General features: G+C 38.1%; 1 protein-coding gene across 1 annotated transcript in view; it reads left to right on the top strand.

The window, feature by feature from the left end:
• The window catches only part of IARS2 (isoleucyl-tRNA synthetase 2, mitochondrial), a 71,447-nt gene that overhangs the window by 26,953 nt on the left and 21,266 nt on the right, over positions 1-23,228 (top strand). Inside the window, exons 9-13 of the mRNA XM_037985551.2 lie at positions 2,106-2,275; positions 3,268-3,358; positions 6,992-7,143; positions 10,452-10,612; positions 21,682-21,784. Of these exons, the coding sequence (XP_037841479.1) occupies positions 2,106-2,275; positions 3,268-3,358; positions 6,992-7,143; positions 10,452-10,612; positions 21,682-21,784 (677 nt within the window). The remainder of the gene's footprint in view (positions 1-2,105; positions 2,276-3,267; positions 3,359-6,991; positions 7,144-10,451; positions 10,613-21,681; positions 21,785-23,228) is intronic.

Genomic DNA, 23,228 nt, shown 5'->3' with positions numbered 1-23,228 from the left:
AATAGTTACTTGGTAAAATTTTATGCAAAATTAATTTTAAAAATTGTTTTTATCTGTTTTAATAAAAGTAGCAAGAAAGGAAATGAATGTACTTATTTTTCGATATATAATTTTAATAAAGAATTGAATAAATTCTGAAAATTATTCGGAAAGCAGTTCTTCTATCAAAGGAATTTTATTTTATTTTATTTTTTAAAGAGACAGGGTCTCAGGCTGTTGCCCAAGGTGGAATGCAGTGGCCCAGTCATCTCATTGCAGCCTCAAACTCCCGGGCTCAAGGAATCTTCCCGCCCTGACCATCCAAGTAGCTGGGACTATAGGCACATGCCACCACACTCGGCTAATTTTGAAAAAATATTTTACAGAGATGAATTCTTGTTGTGTAGCCCAGGCTGGTCTGGAATTCCTGTACTCTGGTGATCTGCCTGCCTTGGCCTGCCAAACTGCTGGGATTAAAGGCGTGAGCCACTCTGCCTAGCCCAAAATAATTCTTGGTGAGCTATAATTTCGGACTTTTGAGGTAGTGACTGCTTTTGAAATATAATTATGGAAGTCTAGGGAAGTTTAAAATTAGCTTTTTGTTGTTTTTGTTTTATTTTGTTTTGAGATGTGGTCTTGCTCTGTTGCCCAGGCTGGAGTGCAGTGGTGCCATCTTGGTTCACTACAGCCTTTGGGTCCTAGACTCAAGTGATCTTCCCTCCTCAGCCTCTTGAGTAGCTGGGACTACAAGTGCATGCCACCATGCTGGGCTAATTTTTAATTTTTTTTGGTAGAGATGAGGTCTTGCTACATTGCCCAGGCTGGTCTTGAACTCCTGGCCTCAAGTGATCCTCCTGCCTTGGTCTTCGAAAGTGCTGGGATTATGGGCATGAGCCACTGTGCCTGGACTAAAATTTTATTTTATTTTATTTTTTTAAAGAGATGAGGTCTCACTATGTTGCCCAGGCAAGTCTTGAACTCCTGAGCTCAAGTGTTCCTCCTGCCTCTGCCTCCCAAAGTGCTAGGATTATGGACGTGAGCCACCGTGCCTAGCCTAAAATTATCTTTGATAATTATCTTTAGGTATGACATATCTTTTAATTTCTTGCTAAAAAAATCAATCACATTAATAAAGAGACAAAAGCTGCCTAGAAAGAGCCCCCAGCTAAATAGGAAAGCCCTCTAAATTAATCAGTTCAGATACAAGCCAGTGCGAAGTTTAAAAACAGCCTTAACAAAAATAAAAAGATTTTTATGTCAGAGGCAGGAAAGGAGCTTAAGAATTTTTAAAACCATTTGGTCCTCTTTGGTGCAATAGGATAATAAAAATACAAACCAAAATAATAATTTACTTCACTCCCTCTCTCACTGTGTTGTCCAGCCTTGTTTCAAACTGCTGGCCTCAAGCAATCTTCCCACCTCAGCCTCCCGAAGTGTTGCAATTACAGACATGAGCTACTGCACCCAGCCCCCTGCCCATTTATAAATGCAGAGGATATTAAAGACTTCATTGTCAAGTTATACGTTATCATAGAAACTAAAAATCACAAGATTTTTGAAAATGTTAAAGTCAAATTTAAAGATCTTCTGTCTAGATAGCATAATTGTTTCAAATTCTTATTATCAGATAATTATTGAGTTGCTCTTTGAGTCACCATATTGTGGAAGAGTATGTATATTTCTTACCCTTGTCAAAATAAGCTGGTGTCACGTAGCTTACTACTTATTAAAGTAATAGGAATGTTGAAGAGCTAAAAATGAAGTGATTTGTATGGGTTAGATTTTCTTTCCAGAAAAAAATGAATTATTTCTTATTAATTACTTAGAGATCTTTTTGGGAGGCTGGTGCGGGAGAGTATTAAGTGGTAGATACAGTAAGTATCAAAACACTTAAACTACATTAACTCTGTTTATTCTCACAGCAACCCTCTGAGGTGGGAACCATAATTAGCTCCATTTTGTAGATTCCAGAAGGTCACAGAACAAGTTAAAAAGGCAGCTGGACTTTAAGCCTAGCCAGTATTGTTCTAGATTCGGTACATTTAACCTGATATTCTATTGCTAAACTTAAGGACATAGACTTGCCGTATAAAATGATTCTTAATAATGGTTTTCTTTCCCTACAGGTGTAGATTTGGAAAATGGTACTTGTAGTCATCCGTTAATTCCTGATAAAGCCTCTCCTCTTTTACCTGCAAATCATGTGACCATGGCAAAAGGAACAGGACTGGTTCACACAGCTCCAGCTCATGGTATGGAAGATTACGGTGTAGCATCTCAGCACAACCTGCCCATGGTACTGTTCCTCTTTTTTCATTTGTAATTATTCATCTTAATAAAAGGAAATGATAAATTCTAACCAACATCTTTATTTTTTTAAAATGATGACTTTTTTCATCATAATTGTGAAATGCTTAGCTTTGTGTAGTACTCTAAAGTTTCATTAATTCATACTAATTGAAAAAGATTTCCCAGAATTAGGAGAAAATTATCACATTAGAATTGAAGAATATATATCATGGGGCACTTTTAAAATACTTTCATTCTAGTATTAAGTCACATAGACAGATTACTTTTACTCCCTGAAAAAGCCTGTTTGTTTGTTTTAGCTAAACAGTCCTCTCTCCATTTACTTTACATACTTCAGTTACTTAGCAAGTATTTCCATTTAGTTAAAAGGTGAGTCTGAACGGGAACAACTGTGTACATAGGCATAGATTTGGAAACAATAGAGACCACTCAAAGATGTTTTAATATATTTTGTTACTTTTATTATTAAAGTTTTATGTATATGCTTCAATAACACATTATGGCTTTGGTGATTTAAATGTATAAAATTCACAAATTCCTATTTCTTTTTCTTTTTTGTTTTTTTTTTGAGATGGAGTCTTGCTCTGTCGCCCAAGCTGGAGTGCAGTGGTATGATCTTGGCTCACTGCAACCTCTACCTCCAGGGTTCAAGCGATTCTCCTGCCTCAGCCTCCCGAGTAGCTGGGACTACAGGTGCACACCACCACGCCTGGCTAATTTTTGTATTTTTAGTGGAAATGGGGTTTCACCATGTTGGCCAGGATTGTCTCGATCTCCTGACCTCAAGCAATCCGCCCACCTCGACCTTCCAAAGTGCTGGGATTACAGGCCTGAGCACCACGCCTGGCCAAGTACCTAGAGTTTCAATGTAGAAAAAGATTAGGCAATACTGAGATGTTTTATATCTATTGTTTTGCCAGATATTGTCATAAGAGAAAATGTCTTGATATTTTAATTGTTCAAAATGATACTTTATAGGATTGTTTAGTGGATGAAGATGGAGTTTTCACAGATGTTGCAGGTCCTGAACTTCAAAACAAGGCTGTCCTTGAAGAGGGAACTGATGTGGGTGAGCATCATATCTGTTGATATCATACATATTTTCTGAAAAGTAGCTAGCAGTAACCTTTACTACCTGTTTTCCCTTCTTATACTTTAACAGAAACAAAAGAATAAATTATGTCTTGTTTTGCCACATGTTTTAAAATGGAGTTTGCGACTTTTTCATCTTTTGCTTTGAAGCTGCTTTATTTAAGCAAGTCAGGGCAGTCAACAGGGAGTGAAGTTATTTTAGGGCTATGGAGATAATAATCAGTAGTATTACTTTTGTGGAAGGATAAAATCAAGATCAGGGCTGGATGTTGACTGTAAATTACACATTCCCCACTCACTTTTTAACCCTTGTAAATAACTGACCTATATGGCATGGTTTATGTGTTCGAATCTTGGGAATCCTCCAGCCTTGAATTGTCTTTCTGTCTTTCTTTACAGATTCAGAGACCAGGTGCTATGAAAACCTTTCTTTGCCCACCCTAAGACTAAGACTAATTAGACCTGATATATTACTTTTCTAGGGCTACTGTAAAAAGTCACCGTAAACTTGGTGGTTTAAAACAACAGAAATTTATTCTCTCAAGTGCTGGGAGCTAGAAGTCTAAACTCATGGTATTGGCAGGACCATGTTTTCCTGAAGGTTCTGTGGGAGAATCCTTACTTGCCTCTTTCTAACTTTTGGTGGCTCCTGGAAATCCTTGGCATTCCTTGGTTTATAACTGCATTACTCCACTCTCTGCCTCTCTTGTCACATGACCTTCTTTAGATCTTACTTGTTTTTTCAAGACAGAGTCTCACTTCCTCACCCAAGGTGGCGTGCTCTCAGCTCACTGCCACCTCTGTGTCCTGGGTTCAAGTGATTCTCGTGCCTTAGCCTCCCGAGCAGATGGGATTACAGGCACACGCCACCACACCCAGTTAATTTTTTTTTTTTGAGACACAGTCTCATTCTGTTGCCCAGGCTGTAGTGCAGTGGTGCAATCTCAGCTCACTGCAACCTCTGCCACCTGGGTTCAAGCAATTCTCTTGCCTCATCCGCCCAAGTAGCTGGGATTACCGACACACACCACCACTCCTGGCTAATTTTTGTATTTTTGGTAGAGATGGGGTTTCACCATGTTGGCCAAGCTGGTCTTGAACTCCTGACCTCAGGTGATCTGCCCGCCTTGGCCTCCCAGAGTGCTGGGATTACAGGTGTGAGCCCCCACCATGTCAGGCCATAATTTTATTTTATTTTATTTTATTTTTGAGACTGAGTCTTGCTCTGTCGCCCAGGCTGGAGTGCAGTGGCATGATTTCGGCTCACTGCAAGCTCTGCCTCCCGGGTTCATGCCATTCTCCTGCCTCAGCCTCCCGAGTAGCTGGGACTACAGGTGCCCGCCACCACACCTGGCTAATTTTTTGTGTTTTTAGTAGAGAGGGGGTTTCACCGTGTTAGCCAGGATGGTCTTGATCTCCTGACCTCGTGAGCCACCTGCCACAGCCTCCCAAAGTGCTGGGATTACAGGCATGAGCCACTGCGTCCAGCCTATTTTTTATTTTTAATAGAGACAGGGTTTCACCATGTTGGCCAGGCTGGTCTTGAACTCCTGGCCTCAAGTGATCCACCTGCCTAGGCCTCCCAAAGTGTTGGGATTACAGGTGTGAGCCACCACACCCGGCCACCTTCTTTAGGTCTTATATGTCTCTCTGTGAATCCTCTCTCTTCTCTCTTTTTTGTTTTATTGGAGGGACTGGTTCTTTATTTCAAAAAGACACTTGTCAATATTCATTATCAAAACAGGTGGACTATTGATTTCTGTTTCTCCCAATGGGCCCCAAAGAGACTACATCAAAGGACAGTCCGTTTTAAGCTAGTAAGCTGCAGGATGTACACCTGACAGACTTTACAGAAACCTTACCAGAAAGTGGGGATTGGGTAGGGAAAGAAACTTTAAAAGATCAGCACACTGCTAGCCCGGCCGGGAGTGGTGGCTCAGGCCTGTAATCCCAGCGCTTTGGGAGGCCAAAGCGGACGGATCACGAGGTCAGGAGAGGAGTTTGAGACCAGCCTGGCCAACATGGTGAAACACTGTCTCTACTAAAAATACAAAAAATTAGCCAGGTGTGGTAGTAGGTGCCTGTAATCCCAGCTACTCGGGAGGGTGAGGCAGGAGAATCACTTGACCCCGGGAGGCAGAGGTTACAGTGAGCCAGGACCGCACCATAGTACTCCAACCTGGGCAATACAGCGAGACTCCATCTCAAAAAACAAAAAAACAAAAAACAAAACTGCCAGCCCACGGACTGTAAATGGCTGTCAACAGTCAAATTGGGTGGCCAGGGTGCCACAAACCCAAAGAAGCAAAGTTTCAAAATAATACAAAAATTTAAAAAAGTTTTGTACATAAGCTGTTCAGGATTTCTCTAGCATTGACTGATACTAAGCACAATGAGATGGCACTTTTAGAGACAGCAGCTTCAAACCTGGAAAAGGGTAATGAGATGAGTTTCACATGGCTGAATCAGTGACAAAAACATAATCTTCTTTCTGTCCTCTTCTAAGAACACCAGTGCTCCCTAATGCAGTGTGACCTCATCTAAACTTGATTACATCTGCAGAGGCCTGATTTCCAAGTAAGGTCACATTCACTAGTGCTGGGGGTTAGATCTTGGGGACACAGTTCAACCCACTGCACCTGGTTTCTTCCAGATTATTGGAGACCATTTTAAGGTTCATGGTATGAAAGATTATGGCTCTAAACTTCAAATCTAGAATTCTAGATATAATCTGTTCATCTTTTCTTTGACGTGAAAAGAGGTGAAAGTGGCATAATTTGGAGTCTGATTAATATTTTATAGTCCCTGCTTTTTATTCCAGGAGAATCCCAGAGCATGCCTTTGATACCTGGAAGTTGACTACTCTTTTTTATTTTTTATTTTTATTTTTTGTGAGACAAGGTCTTACTTTGTTGCCCAGGCTGGAGTGCAGTGGCGCAGTCTTGGTTCACTGCAGCCTCTGCCTCCTAGGTTCAAATGATTCTCCAACCTCAGCCTCCCAAGTAGCTGGAATTACAGGCGTGCGCCATAACACCCTGCTAATTTTTTTGTATTTTTAATAGAGATGGGGTTTCACCATGCAGGCCAGGCTGGTCTTCAACTCCTGACCTCAAGTGATCCTCTTGTCTCTGCCTCCCAAATTGTTGGGATTACAGGTGTGAGCCACCACACCCAACCAAGGTAACTACTCTTTTTTTTTTTTTTTGAGACGGAGTCTTGCTCTGTCACCCAGGCTGGAGTGCCGTGGCGCGATCTCAGCTCACTGCAACCTCCGCCTCCCAGGTTCAAGCGATTCTCCTGCCTTAGTCTCCTGAGTAGCTGGGATTACAGGCACACGCCACCACGCCTGGCTAATTTTTGTATTTTTAGTAGAGATGAGATTTCACCATGTTGGTCAGGCAGATCTTGAACTCCTGACCTCGTGATCTGCCTGCCTCAGCCTCCGAAAGTGCTGGGATTACAGATGTGAGCCACTGCGGCCGGCAGGTTGACTACTCTATTGCCACCTGTTGCTGCAGATTTAGTACTTGCTGGAAGTTTAGAGCATTTTTAGCATTTTCACAGTACTTTTTATGTCTAATATAATTTGTTTTTTGTTTTTTTTTTTAAGTTATAAAGATGCTTCAGACTGCAAAGAATTTGTTGAAAGAAGAAAAATTAGTGCACAGCTATCCCTATGACTGGAGGACCAAGAAACCCGTAGTTATTCGTGCCAGCAAGCAGTGGTTTATAAACATTGCAGATATTAAGATTGCAGCCAAGGTATAAAAAGCATCCTGTTATAAGGGGTTGGGCATATCATTCCCTCAGTATAAAGGGTATGCATATGAGTTTGATGTGGGGTTTCGGGAGTCATAGGGATTGCTGCTATTATGGTTTAGTTTCATAAAATTGTAGAATTTTAGATCTGGAAGGACCTCGGACTTCCATTTTTTCATTATACATGTGTGGGAAATGAGGCATAAAGAGGTTAAGTGATTTGTCCAAATCACACAGTTACTAGATAGACTTTCTTGCCCAGTGTAGTCAAAGTTGCATAGAATTTGGCAGAACTGTGTTACCTAGTTTAACCTGCGATAGCCTCTGTTTCCTCATCTATATAAAGTGATAATAATGCTTATCTCATGGAGTAAGGAAATACAAGTTTCCAGAATATGGTCTGATATATAATAAGCAGTCAGTAAAACTTTTTTAAATGCTTTGCTTCCTTAAGATTGAAATTGCAATCAATTAAAACAGTTATTATTCTAGTTACAAAGAAAGCATATTAAAAAGAAAAACTAACAATATGAAAAATATACAAAGTTATTGCTTTGAGGTAACAAATACTTATAACTGATATTCTAAATAATATACATTTGAGCCCTTTCATTTAATATGTATCTTTCTATGTGGGCGTGTGTATGTGTGTAAACATCTCTCACAACTTGAGTGTATTTAATGACAGAGCTTAAATATATATGTGTTAACCAGGTTCAATATATAGGTGTTTTGCTTTACAGTTTGAAAGATACTACTGTATTTTGCTGGTTCATTTATTGACCTGGCAATCTGGGGTCCTTGCCAAAGCTTTTTATAGCAGTTTATACTTTCTATACTTGTGTAATGTGGACAACTGTAATATATAGTGCGTTTTGTTTTTTTCTTCCTTATTTGCCAATATTAAAATTTGTAAATTGCAGCTCTGCACCGATTTTTGGTTGTAGAACATCTAAGTCTGACGCAATATATTTAAGCCAAGTTTATTTATTTTTTTTTACTTTTTGTAAAGTTAAAAATTGTTCTTTGCAGAAGTAGTGAGAATAGGATAATGTATTGTCATATTCCCATCACTCAGTGTCAACAATAATCAACTTTTGTTAATTTTGTTTTTATCTACACCCCTCTGACCACCCACTTTTTACCCTTTAACAATTGGATTTTTTTGAAGCAAACTCCAGGCATTATTTCTTCCATATTATATGTTGTCCCGGCAATATTTTAGCACATATATTTGAAAGATAAACTCTTTTTTTTTTTTTCTTTTGAAACAGGGTCTTGCTCTGTCACATAGGCTGGAGTGCAGTGGTGTGATCTCAGCTCACTGCAACCTCTACCTCCTGAACTCAATTGATCCTCCCACCTCAGCCACCTCAGCCTCCTGAGTAGCTGGGACTACAGGCCTGTGCCACCATGCCTGGGTAATTTTTGTATTTTTGTATTTTTTCTTTTTTTTTTTTGTGAGACGGAGTCTCACTCTGTCACCTTGGCTAGAGTGCAGTGGCATGATCTTGGCTCACTGCAAGCTCTGCCTCCTGGGTTCACACCATTCTCCAGCCTCAGCCTCCTGAGTAGCTGGGACTATAGGCACACGCCACCACGCCCGGCTAATTTTTTGTATTTTTAGTAGAGAGGGGGTTTCACCGTGTTAGACAGGATGGTCTCGATCTCCTGACCTCGTGAACCACCCGCCTCGGCATCCCAAAGTGCTGGAATTACAGGCGTGAACCACCGCGCCCGGCCATTTTTGTATTTTTTCTAGAGATAGGGTTTTGTCAAGTTGCCCAGGTTGTTCTCGAACTCCTAAGCTCAAGCAGTCCACCTGCTTCGGCCTCCCAGAATGCTGGGATTACAGGCATGAGCCAAAGATAGACTCTGTATTTATTTATTTTTTTGAGATGGAGTTTCACTCTTGTTGCCCAGGCTGGAATGCAATGGTGCCATCTTGGCTCACAGCAACCCCCACTTCCTGGGTTCAAGTTATTCTCCTGCGTCAACCTCCTGAGAAGCTGGGATTACAGGCATGCACAACTACACCCGGCTAATTTTATATTTTTATTAGAGATAGGGTTTCTCCATGTTGGTCGGACTGGTCTCGAATTCCTGACCTCAGGTGATATGCCCACCTCGGCATCCCTAAGTGCTGGAATTACAGGTGTGAGCCACCATGCCCGACCAGACTCTTTAAAGCATAATTCCCATGCCAGTATCACTACCTTTAAAAAGTAATATTTATTCCTTAGCAAAATCAAATATCTAGTCAATATTCACATTTCTTAGACTTTTAAACCAAGTATAGCATTAATCAAATTGATTTGTAGAGATTTTGTCATTCTGCCAATAGGTGGTGCTACAGAGAGCTTTGGGGGAGGGAACTTCTGGTAGTTATGGTGAGTGAGGAAACCATTTAAACCTTCTCCGAAAAATGTAAAAATGGTTTTATTAATGGATAGGAAGATTTTTTAAAATGAAGTTAGCATTTTGACCTTTTTGGAGACTGTTAAACATTTTTGCTGTACAATTAATCTTTTGCTAATTGACAAATAAATGGTAGTAGTTTTCAACCTTATTGTGGAAGTGGAGGAAGGGAGCCTTCTTGAGAGGAAATAACTGTTATCCATTTGTTGGTAGAGAGAGAGATATATACTTATTTATTTTAGAGACAGGCTCTTGCTCTGTTGCCCAGGCTGGAGTGTAGTGCCATGCTCTTTGCTCACTGCAACTTTGAACTCTTGGGCTCAAGTGATCCTCCCACCTCAGCCTCCCAAAATGCTGGGATTACAGGTTTGAGCCACATGCTTGGGCTTATTTTGAGAAAGTGTTTTCTATAGTGTAAACTACATTATGTAAAATTAGGTATATTACAATCTTTTTTTGGCAGCCTACGATAGTAATTTATTTTTTAAGCATTCTAAAAAATGGTGGAAATCAAGTTTGAATTGATTTTAACTATAGTTTAGTGAAGAATAATAGTTCTGTGAAAGCTTTTATTACCAGTTTTGATCTAGGGTTGGTGTAAATTAGAAATTGGTATGAAATCTTTTGTAACATTGTTAAAAAATACAACAATGCTCCTGATATTATCACTGCTCCTGATATTATTTACTAAGTTCTTTGTGGCTCCATTTTTACTTTGGCTTATTTGCTCTGAAATCTTTTAGTTTTTTTAGTTGTTTTTTTGAGGGGAGGGTAAGGGAGGCATGTGAATGGCTACAAACATCCAGAAGAAAGAAATGCATTTGGAAAATTGACTGTTCTAGAATACTTGTTCTGCTTTCTCTCACAAGACTTGATTTATGAATTAATTGCAGGAATTGTTAAAAAAGGTGAAATTTATTCCTGGATCAGCACTGAATGGCATGGTTGAAATGATGGACAGGCGGCCATATTGGTGTATATCAAGGCAAAGAGTCTGGGGTGTTCCAATTCCTGTGTTTCATCATAAGACAAAGGATGAATACTTGATCAACAGGTAGAATGCTTTCTAAAACTTTTTAGTGTTTTAAAGGGAATTATTTTTTCTTCAAAAATCGAAAAATAATGTGGACGATTGAGAACTGTTTATATATGTTAAATAAAATATGCTAAAATAGTCTTTTGGGGAACTAAAATATAAACTCAAAAAGATTCTATCATACAGTTAAAATATTAAAAACTAGATTTTCTTAAATATTGATACCTAGAAGTAAAGGCTTTGATTTTTTTTTTTTTCTGTGAGAATTTATTGGGCTGTATTAAGGTATCATGGATCCAAAGATGGACAGTGTTTAGCAGGGGAGCTGAAATGTAATTTTTCTTCAGGAATGAAGAGAATCACTCTCATATTCTGAATCTACTTTCCTTTTAAGTGGAAATAGGATTATGTAATTATATAGATACTTAAAATTTAAGAAATTATAGTATAGTTAAATGCACATGATTACACTGATCATTATATTCCCAGTTCTTTCTTTCTTTTTTTTTTTTTAATTTGGAAAGATAATAGATGGACATAATGAACAATTCATAATAGAAAAGCTTGTACACTGAAAAGTAGGCTTTTTCCTACTCCAGGTACCCAGAACCTTTTCTTGAGGCAGTCATTGTTTACAGTTATTTCTGAATCTTTCCAGAAAAAAATGAATTCTTTTGTCAGCATATACATATGTTTATACAAAAGGGAGTATCTCTATCTTCTACTCTGTGCCTAGATTTTTTTCACTTTATGTGTTATAGTTTATTCCAAATCACTACACATAGATCTGCCTCATTCTTAAACTTTATTAAGGCATACTTTACATACTGTAAAATTCATGACTGGGCATGGTGGCTCATGCCTGTAATCCCAGCACTTTGGGAGGCCAAGGCGGGTAGGTCATGAGGTCTGGAGTTCAAGACCAGCCTGGCCAAGATGGTGAAACCCGTCTCTACTGAAAATAAAAAATTAGCCAGGCGTGGTGGCGGGCACTTGTAATCTCAGGTACTCGGAAGGGTCAGGCAGAGAACTGCTTGAACCTGGGAGGCGGAGATTGCAGTGAACCAAGATCACACCACTGGACTCCAGCCTGGGCGACAGAGCGAGACTCCGTCTCAAAAAAATTAAAAAAGAAAAAAATTTATTACAAGTGATTTATACTAAATTTATTCAGTTAACAGCCACTATCACAATTGTGTCTTAGAATAATTCTTTTATCCTGAAGAGTTCCCTTTTGTGCTTTTTGAAAGAGAAGTTGCTTGGAAATCTATGAGCTTTGGAGAATGGCAACTGAATTTCAACCCAGGCTTTGCCATTCACTGTGTGTGAGACTGAGGAATTTACTTAACCTCTGGCTCCTGTATAAAATAGGAAAAGCAATAGTTGCAGGTAGACTGTTATGAATACTAAATAATAAATGCAAACTACTTGGTGTAAAGCACAGTATTCCATAGATGATGCGCTGTTCATGTATTCACTCGAGAAACATTGTTATGTGAGCGCAGTGGCTCACGCCTGTAATCCCAGCACTTAGGGAGGCCAAGGCGGCAGGATTGCTTGAAGCTAGCAGTTCACAATTGGGCAACAGTGAGACCCCATCTCTACAGAAAAATTTAAAAATTAGCTGGTGTAGTGGTGTGGGCCTGTAGTCCCAGCTACTTGGGAGGCTCAGGCGAGAGGATCGCTCAAGTGCAGGAGTTTGAGGTTATAGTGAGCTATGATCTTGCCACTGCACTCCAGCCTGGCTGACAGAGCAAGATGCTGTCTCTTTAGAAGGAAACAAAACAGAACACATTGTTAAGCACTTAGTATGTGTCCGTGCTAGGAACTGCTAGTAGCTACAGTGAACAAGACTGACGTGGCCCCTGTTTTTAATGAGATAATAGTCTAGCTAGTTTATCTTCTAGTACTATTACGGAGGCTTTGAGTGTTGTTGCTGTTTTTCACAGATGTGGAGAGGGGGATGTTAATTATTCCTTTTAGGAACGCATTCTCGATTTTCATTTTCTTTGAGCAATTTCTTTTAATTTGGTGAATGGAATTTTTTCTAAGGTATGCTGTTAAGGAGTTTAAACTTTTAAGTAGACTTGAGGAGTAAGAGTATGTTTTAGGAAAAGAAAGTAGAGGCTAGAGACCGGAAAATCATTGGAAAGCTATTTCAATATTATTATAAGTTGGAGCTGAGGTAAGACTCTATGAATAATCTAAGTATTGTTGCTGTGTTGATCTTACAGAGCTTGGTCAGATGTAAACTATTAATATCTTAATACCCGTATTAAGAATTAATGTAAATTCTGTCCAGTTCAGATTATTTTATTTTATTTTTGATACAGTCTCACTTTGTTACCCAAGCTGGAGTGCAGTGGTGCAATCTTGGCTCACTATGACCTCTGCCTCCCAGGTTCAAGTGATTCTCCCTCCTCAGCCTCCTGAGTAGCTGAGACTACAGGCACACGCCACTGACCTGTCTAATTGTATTTTTAGTAGAGATGGGCTCTTGCCATGTTGACGAAGCTGGTCTTGAACTCCTGGCCACAAAGGATCCATCTGCCTCTGCCTCCCAGAGTACTGAGATTATAGGCATGAGCCACCATGCCCAGCCTCAAACTTAGTTTAAAAGAAAAAGAATTAAAGTGATTATAGCTGAGATGAATTTCCACAAGCATTTGTTTAAAATTTCACACTGGAAAGTTGGTTTTGTTTTGGAAAGTTTTATAAGCCATGTCATTGTCTCCTCTTTTTTTTTTTTTTTTTTTTTTTTGGAGACAGTTTTACTCTTGTTGCCTAGGTTGGAATGCAATGGCACGATCTCGGCTCACTACAACCTCCACCTCCCGGGTTCAAGTGATCCTCCTGCCTCAGCCTCCCGAGTAGCTGGGATTAGAGGCATGCGCCACCACGCCTGGCTAATTTTATATATATATATATAATTTTTTTTTTTTTTTTTTTTTAGTAGAGTCAGGGTTTCTCCATGTTGATCAGGCTGGTCTCAAACTCCCGACCTCAAGTGATCCGCCTGCCTCGGCCTCCCAAAGTGCTGGGATTACAGGCGGGAGCCACTGTACCTAGCTACTCTTCTTTTTATTATTTGGAGAGCAAGATGTCTAGGGAATTTCACTGAAGTGATTGAGGTGGGTGGGAATTCCTTGGTGAAATAGCCCTCTGGACTCTGAGGTGGATCATATGTATGTATTAGTAAATATAGCAAACTGGTTTAATTGATACATCCTGATAAATAAATGGTACATAGGTTAACTGATCATTAAGTTAGGTTAAATAAATATGAGGTTTGTCAGAAAAACACAAACAAGTTTTCATTAGGTATATTTATGTTTTAATTATTCAATACATTTACATGATAGTGTTACAGATTATCTTCTGTGTACCTGTCATTGCGTTGGTTGCATGGTGTTCATCGATTTCTGATATTGAAGTAGCACAGTCATACAGAATATTGGCCTAAAGAAATGACAGACAAACTCAGCTATAGTGTCTGTCAATTCATAGGTCATTTTCCTGTATACCATTTCTGAATGATGACTTTAATCCTCTTCCATTATTGAATCTTTTTGGTGTTGCAAAACTTGAATTTAAGAAAATTGATATTAATTCTTATTACTTGTTAATTTTATAAAACAGGCTGAAAGTTTATCTTTTTTTCCGCCAGAATCAAATGAGAGTCCAAGTGACCACAATTTTCTGTCTTTCTTTATTATACCTTTATATTGTGTCAAGTTGGTAACCATCAAAAGTAACAGCATCTCCACTGGAAATTGGTACACAGTCCACATGGAGTTGCTGTTACACTTGATAACACCATTAAACATATAAGGAGATTCCTTTTGCTCATCATGGGATCTGTACATTATCTCTAAGTATACTTGTTTCACAGAAGAAAGTCAACATTTATTCATGTTCTGAATCAGTTTAGGGACTAGTAGATTTGAAACGCTGATGTTTTATTTTGATTTGAATTAATAGTGTCATTTGCATTTTAGATCATATTTGTATTTTCTCAAGAAATAATTCCATTTCTGACTTTACTGTCATTGGTCATGTTTTGCATCTGTGATATAATGCCATTAGAATTTAGGTTGAAATCTGTTACTAGTCAATAAAAACAGAAGAAATAATTTTTAGCATAAATCAGATAAAATTTAGAAACACTGGCTACCTGGGAAGGAAAAGAAGTTGGTTAAATTTCTTTTATCATTTCAGACAGTTATAATCACTTTCATGCTATTAATACTATGGTTAACATAGGGAAACTTAGCCCCTAACTTCTGGAAATCATGAGAAATTTAGTAAAAATAGCCAAGGAATTTCCAATATAATTTGAATGTTAACTTTACCTCAATTTTTTTCTCAATTAACAATAATAAACCTTTTGTTCAAAAAATTTATGTTCATTAAAGAAAAATTTCTCCAGAATGATTTTCTGTCACCTTTAAAACATAAATCTAGAATTAAATTAAAAATAGAATTTCCCCTCCCAAATTTAACTTTGTTCTAGAATTAAATTTAGTAAACAAATGTGAAACATTTAGCCTCTTACCTCATTCTTCTTCCAGTAAGTTACAGAAGAAAAGTTGTCTTAATAATCCTTAATGTTTTTGCTTATAAAGACAAAACACAGAAGACAGTGGGATGACAGCTGTAGTTTCTTTGTTGCTTAGTAATCTTAATGCTGCTTAATGTCCGTAACACGCTAAATAAGCCTCATTCCAGTTGATATCGAAGTTCAGAGTGATTGGCTGGTATCATAGTTGCTCATGCTACCTAGTGGATTTTCTCAGTGTGAAACCTAAGAAGGGACACATAATGCTTGTGCTGAGATAAGGCCTTTGAGTAAAGTACAAGGTTTTATGATAGATGTATTACTTTATGAAATAAAGCACTAAGGTGGAAGCATATAGATTATATACTGATAAGTGGTTTCACCCACTTTTATCAGCAGTCATTTATACTGATCTTTGGGTTCTAGGTTAACTATGAGTTTGTGTTAAGTATAGGATATTAAAGAAATAAAGGGAGAATTCTTAAATTTCAGATCAATTAGAATTTTTCTTGTATTTTTTTCTGAAGAATATTAAATATCACAAAGAAATAGAAAATTGTTTAAAAATTTTTTTAGGAAACAGAAAATTGTTTAAAAAATCTTTTAAGTATTATCTTGGTTTCATTATAAAAAATTCCACCTGTAAGTATTTACCCAAAGGAAGTAGGACTAATACCTCTTGTGTGAAGTGTATTAAGATGTCCAATACAGTTGTTTATAAAGGAACATAATGATATACAAAAGAAGATGTAATTTAATTAGTTTTAGAAGAATGAATATGCACCTGTTCAAAATGTCAGCTTAGCTCTTAACAGTTGCCTAGTTCCTTGTGTATGAAAAGCAAATGAACATAACATATCCAACGATCAGATTTTGTTAGATGTTTGTCACATCTCTATAATGAGTATCTTTTCAGCACTTGTTCGCAGTTAACTTTATATACTTTTTTCAAATTATCTTTTTATATTTTGTTTGAACATTAAATTTATCTTTGTTTTTATCATCATTATACCTAGCTCAAGTTTGTGGGTTATATATCTGTTTATTTTTATTGCAATTTTTGTTTTCAAAACTCTTTGTCACACTTTTTTTTTTTTTTTTGAGACGGAGTCTTGCTCTTGTTCCCCAGGCTGGAGTGCAATGGCGGGATCTTGGCTCACTGCAACCTCTGCTTCCCGGGTTCAAGTGATTCTCCTGTTTCATTCTCTCAAGTAGCTGGGATTACAGGCATGCGCCACCATGCCTGGCTAATTTTTGTATTTTTAGTAGAGATGGGGTTTCTCCATGTAGGTCAGGCTGGTCTCGAACTCCCCACCTCAGGTGATCTGCCCTCCTTGGCCTCCCAAAGTGCTGAGATTATAGGAGTGAGGCACCGCGCCTGGCCTCAAAACTCTCTGTCACACTTTCTTTGTTTTGTTTTGTTTGTTTTGAGATGGAGTCTCGCTCTGTGTCCCAGGCTGGAGTGCAGTGGCACGATCTCGGCTCGCTGCAAGCTCCACCTCCCGGGTTCAGGCCATTCTCCTGCCTCAGCCTCCGGAGTAGCTGGGACTACAGGTGCCCGCCACCTCACCCGGCTAATTTTTTGTATTTTTAGTAGAGAGGGAGTTTCACCATGTTAGCCAGGATGGTCTTGAGCTCCTGACCTCCTGATCCGCCCGCTTCGGCCTCCGAAAGTGCTGGGATTACAGGCGTGAGTCACGGCGCCTGGCCCTTTTTTTTTTTTTTTTTTTTTTTTTTTTGAGACGGAGTCTTGCTCTATTGCCAGGCTGGAGTACATTGGCGCAATCTCAGCTCACTGCAACCTCCACCGCCCGGGTTCAAGTGATCCTCCCCCCAAGTAGCTGAGACTACAGTCACGCACCACCATACCTGGCTAATTTTTGTATTTTTGTAGAGACTGGGTTTTGCCTTGTTGCCCAGGCTGGTCTTGAAGTCCTTAGCTCAAGTGGTTCACCTCCCTCAGCCTTCCAAAGTGCTAGGATTGCAGGTGTGAACCACCGTGCCCACCCAAAATTAATTTATTCAATTGACAAAAATTGCATATATTATGTACAATATGTTTTGAAATATGTATGCATTGTGGAATGGCTAAATCTAGCTAATTAACATATATTTGTTGGGTTTTTCTTTATTCTCTCATTTTAAAATTAACTTTATTGTTTTAAAAATATAATTTATCTAGAATCTCAAAATAGAACCTAATTATAGAACATAATGCTTACTAAAGTACATTTAGTAGACTTTATTTAGAACATGATGTTTTCATAATTCACAATATAAAGGAAGGAAGGAAGTCTTGCTCTCTAAATATTAGACTTGCTATCTTAATGAGATAAAGCTTCTTCCCTTAAAAATGTTTCATGTTTCTTTTGGATACATTGAACGAATTTTTCTTTTGTTCTGATTCCTATACATATGTAACAAGGAAAAATATCTGAAGTATGTTGTTTTATTTACAATAGCCTTTCTGAAATTGGATTTTTAAAAATGATTGCAGGATTGCTTTTCATTGGTGTAGCTAATGTGTAGTTATGTTGTTTCTCGTAAGTGTAATTAGGTAAGCTAAAAGAAAAACTTTTCTTCCTCGCTAAGAGACTTTTGTTAGTTTTTTAAAAAGTTTTTAAAATTTGCAAATAAAGTATATATAAAACACAAAATTACATTTCTTGTATTAAAATATGTTCTATATCTAACTAAATTACTAATATCGTTATAAAAAATGTAGCAATTAAAATGAATTTTAGATTAGAGGTGTCTGACTAAACTTGGTGGAATTTTATGGTTGCTTTAATAACATGCCAACAGCAAAATTGGAATATTTCTTTCTTAATGCTTTTAGTTATATACTTAGTAGGTTACTTGAATATAGTTAAATAACATTTAAAATGTCACTGAATTTTCTGATATTTAGGAATATGAAAAAGAACTCATTTTTATTTTTTTAAAATAGATGTGGGGTCTTTACTGTGTTACCCAGGCTGGTCTTGAACTCTTGGGCTCAAGTGATCCTCTTGCCTTGGCCTCCCAAAGTGCTAGGATTATAGTCATGAGCCACCGTGCCAGGCCAAGAATATGAAAAAGAGCTTAGTTTTATTAAAGTTGAATTTAGGATTCTCAAATATGGATGTGGAGCTGGGTGTGGTGGCTCACAACGCATAATCCCAGCATTTTGGGAGGCTAAGACTGGAGGATTGCATGAGGCCAGACGTTCGAGACCAGCCTGAGCAACAAAGCGAGATTCCCATCTCTAGAGGGGCGAAGAAAAAAAAAAAAAAAAGCAGGGTATCTTGGCATGGGCCTGTAGTCCCAGCTACTCGGGAGACTGAGATGGGAGAATTACATGACACAGGAGTTCAAGGCTTCAAGTGAGCTATGATCATGCCACTGTAATCTAACTTGGGCCACCGAGTGACACCTTGTCTCAAAAAAATTTACGTAATTAATTAAAATAAAATGTATATGTTTCATCTATAGTCATAAAGTTACTCACTTTTCTTTAGTTATTAGGACTTTTTCTTTTAAGAATAAAGATTTTCACCTAGTCTTCTTCTTCACAACTTTTTCCAATGTTTATAGAAACTGAAACTCAAAAAATAATATGATTTATTCCTGTCATTTTCTGGTAAATCACAGGTAGAGTCTGGTTTTTGGACTTAGTACTTGCTGTGTCAACATACTAATCTCCTGAAACATAGTTTCTCACTTCATCTCTGATACGCAGTCTTCACTCTATGCCTGGGTAAAAGAGCCTTTCTGCCATTGCTTAGCAAACTCCAGAGAGTAAGAGCGTGAATTCAGTTACAGTGTTGTCTTTATAGATGAGTTAGAGAGGCAGAATAAAGAAGTAAAAACAGCACACCAAAGTATGATTTAGGAAACACAAATTCAAGCCCTGGTTTTAACTGTTACTTGCTTAGCCTCATAATTTAAGGAACCCTAAGGTGCAGAACAAATCATCTGTCAAGACCCACTGTGTATTTCTGTGAATCCAGTTAGCAAGTGCTTGTAAAGTGCTTTGAAAAAGATATGTGGTATTTGTATACATGCTTCTGGTTAATATTCTTTATCCCAACATTTCTACCGTATTTGCTAAATTAATATGAAATTTGAGACATTTACTTTTACTTTGATATTATTTTTATGTGTTTTTCCAATACATTTACTGTTTTATTTTACTCTTTACCTAAACTTGCCAGTCTAATGATAACATTTTAAAAAAGAAAGGCAAATGACACCCATTTTTAGAATTATTATTTTTTAGTGAGAATTTCATTAGTATGAAGTATTATGTACTGTAATTGTGCATATATTTGCGTGTAAATGTACTTTACTAGTATCTCTCTTTTATGGTTGTCATCTTTTGTTTTTTTTTTTTCTTTTGGTCTTTAGATTTATTCAGGTTTTTCTGTTATACTATGTTCATATTTTCTTAACTGAAAATGTTCTGGACAAACTATGTAAGATAGTAATATGTAACTAAATACTATTGTCATATAACTAGGTAGTTATTACATAAGGTTTTTATGGTCTGATAACATAAAAGTTTATCTTTACTGTTAAAGTCCATCTAAAATGATTCAGTGTCTTAGAAACATGCATTTATGCCCATTTTCCTTTCTCATTGTAAGTTCTTCAAAGTACATGATGGTAGTGTTATACTTTTAAAATCTATCCTTCATAGAATACCAACTTAGTGATATCCAGCTTTTATAAGGTCTTTCCAATTTAAATTTGTAGAGCATATTTATTTGTTTAGTTATTGTTTTTTTTGAGACGGAGTCTCGCTCTGTTGCCCAGGCTAGAGTGCAGTGGCGTGATCTCAGCTCATCGCAAGCTCTGCCTCCTGGGTTCACGCCATTCTCCTGCCTCAGCCTCCCCAGTTGCTGGGACTACAGGCACCTGCCACCATGCTTGGCTAATTTTTTTGTATTTAATAGAGATGGGGTTTCACCATGTTAGCCGGGATGGTCTCAATCTCCTGACCTCGTGATCCACCCGCCTCGGCCTCCCAAAGTGCTGGGATTACAGGCGTGAGCCACTGTGCCCAGCCTGTAGAGCATATTTAATTTATACTCATTTGATTTTGCCTTCCACAACAATTTTTGGTAAACACTTCATTTATCTGTGAATTATCAGGCCCAGACCTGACGTCAAATAATCAGTTTGAATAATGCATACATAATATTTATTCAAATGTGCCAGATATTGTTCTATGTGTTTTATATTTATTAACTCAGTTAATATTCATAGGAAGTCTCTTAATGATGCTTTTACTATTTGTGTTTTACAAATGAGGAAACTGAGGCACAGAAATGTTAAGTGCCTTGCCCAGGTTCAAGTCGTGGAGCCAGAAATTAAGCCAAAGCCCCCTGCTGGCAGGATCCATGCTCTTGGCCATTATATGTACTGTGACTAAATGAAAAGCAACTAGAGGAAGCTGTAATAGCAACAAAGCTGCAATAATAAAGTCAATATTCTAATAAATTAAAAATGTTATTTTTGTGAGAAACTATAGTATGATTTTTTTTTCCTTGAGTTTAATTTTCAAATAATTTATTACTGTCTATCTTCCCAAAGATATGACCAGTTCTGTTGTTTATTTGATAGGGGTTGATTGGCTTTCTGTCATGTGTTAGGTACTGTACTAAGTTTTACATGTATAGTCTCATTTAGTTTGTAGTTGTTCGAGGGAAGTGTCTAGAATTACTACAATGTTAAGTTTCATCAGGGGAGGGTCTTGCGTATTTTGCCAACTGCTGTATCTCTAGTGCCCGTACCCAAGACGCTGGAGGTGTTCAGTAGTTTCTGAACAGTGAATTAGATTGTTCTTAACAGAAGGGAAAGCTAGGTCTTAAAGAAGTTTTAGTACTTGTGCATGATCATAAATACAAAGTGACAGTCAGAATATAAGCCTGGATATCTGTCATCACAGTCTCTGCTCTAGTATGGCATTGCATCTTATGCAGATGCCTGTAAGCAGTGCGGGAGTCCTGGAAAGTTTTCAAGCAGAGAATTAGTGTGATAAAAGCAGTTTAGGAATGCATCTATTTCAAGGTCTGTTTTGTAAAGTAAAGGGATGAGGGTAGGGGGAAGTGCTTTCAGACCATTGATTGCATCAGTTTAGTTTTCAGGGAATGAGGTTGGACTGATAAGAGTGTGAGTGGGAAGCACTGTAAACTTTCAAAGGTAGAACTGAGAGAATGTGTTGGTTTAATTTAGGCAGAAATCAGAAGAGGAAAGATAATTAGCAGGTTTCGAGTATAAGTACCTGTATAGAAAATAGATAAGTAAGAAATAGGTAAATCAGTAATGGAAACAGGGTGGTCAGAAGAAGCTCTTTTTTTTTTTTTCTTTTTAAAGATATGTATAATCAATTTTTTACTTATGTTGAATTTCAAATGATAGCAGCTTTTCAAACTAAGGTTTGAGGAAAAAGATAGGAAAAGAAAGCACTATTTGTTAATTTTAAAATGTTTGTTATTCATCACAATAGTTAATTGAATAATTCTGCCATGTCCCCCTGAAATAGCCAAACCATTGAGCATATTGTTAAACTAGTGGAACAGCACGGCAGTGATATCTGGTGGACTCTTCCCCCTGAGCAACTTCTTCCAAAAGAAGTCTTATCTGAGGTAAATTTCTGTTTGTATTTAACAGCTTTTGTGTGTATTACAGGACTTGATGACAACAAGAGAAATTCTTGAGAGTTAAAAAAGCATCTTATGTAAAGTTAACAAATTTATTTATTGTAAATTAGAAGCTAATGCAGTTTGAAAGTAGACATTTTGTTTAACTATAGAACTGTAGTATTTAAGGCTGGGTGTGATGGCTGACACCTGTAATCCCAGCACTTTGAAAGGCTGAGGCAGGCAGATAGCTTGAGTCCATGAGTTTGAGACCAGCCTGGGTTGTTAACATGGCAAAACCCTGTCTCTACAAAAAATATATATGTATAAAAATTAGCTAAGCATTGTGGCATGCGCCTGTAGTCCCAACTACTCGGGAGGTTGAAGTGGGAGGATGGCTTGAGCCTGGAAGACAGGTTGCAGTGAGCTGAGATTGCGCCACTGCACTGCAGCCTGGGTTACAGAGTGAGAGCCCGTCCCCCCAAAACAAAGTGTAGTATTAGGTCGGGTGCAGTGGTGCACACCTGTAATCCCAGCACTTTGGGAAGCCAAGACGGGCGGATCACCTGAGGTCAGGAATTCAAAACCAGCCTGGCCAACATGGTGAAACCTCATCGCTGCTTAAAAAAAAAAAAAAAAAAAAAAAAAAAGTCCAGGCTCAGTGCCTCACGCCTGTAATCCCAGCGCTTTGGGAGGCCGAGCTGGGTGGATCACGAGGTCAGGAGATCAAGACCATCCTGGCTAACACGGTGAAACCCCGTTTCTACTAAAAATACAAAAAATTAGCTGGGCGCGATGGTGAGCCCCTGTAGTCACAGCTACTCGGGAGGCTGAGGAGGGAGAATGGCGTGAACCCGGGAGGCAGAGCTTGCAGTGAGCAGAGATCGCATCACTGCACTGTAGCCTGGGCAACAGAGTGAAACTCTGTCTCAAAAAAAAAAAAAAAAAAGAAAAGAAAAAAATCAGCCAGGCATGGTGGCACAACATGCCTTGAGTCCCAGCTCCTCAGAAGGCTGAGGCAGGAGAATTACTTGAACCCAGGAGACAGAGATTGCAGTGAGCCGAGATTGTGCCATTGCACTCCAGGCTGGGTGACAGAGTGAGACTCTGTCTCAAAAAAAAAAAAAAAAAAAAAAACCAAAGTGTAGTATTTAATAAACTAGTGGAATGTGAGGGTCAGTTGTTACCTCATTGAGGGCCAGGATTGATTAATGTTGACTAAGCTCATGTAATTTACTGTGAGAGAACAGTGCCTAATGTTACATCAGGCCTTTGTAGGATCTGTAGTAGAGTTAGCTGATTGTATCACATATTAAAATATCCAAATTTAAAATTAATTTCAAGAAAATAAAAACCAATTCATATTACATTGGTAAATGTGTAATTCAGTGGCCACAGATACTTTTAAATGTGAATGGAGGGAGTTGTACTTAACTGTGAAATGCTTAAA

Source organism: Chlorocebus sabaeus, chromosome 25 (assembly GCF_047675955.1).
Source record: "Chlorocebus sabaeus isolate Y175 chromosome 25, mChlSab1.0.hap1, whole genome shotgun sequence".
NCBI lineage: Eukaryota > Metazoa > Chordata > Mammalia > Primates > Cercopithecidae > Chlorocebus > Chlorocebus sabaeus.
The sequence above is the reverse complement of the archived record's forward strand: the minus strand, read 5'-3'. Positions and strand labels throughout refer to the sequence as shown.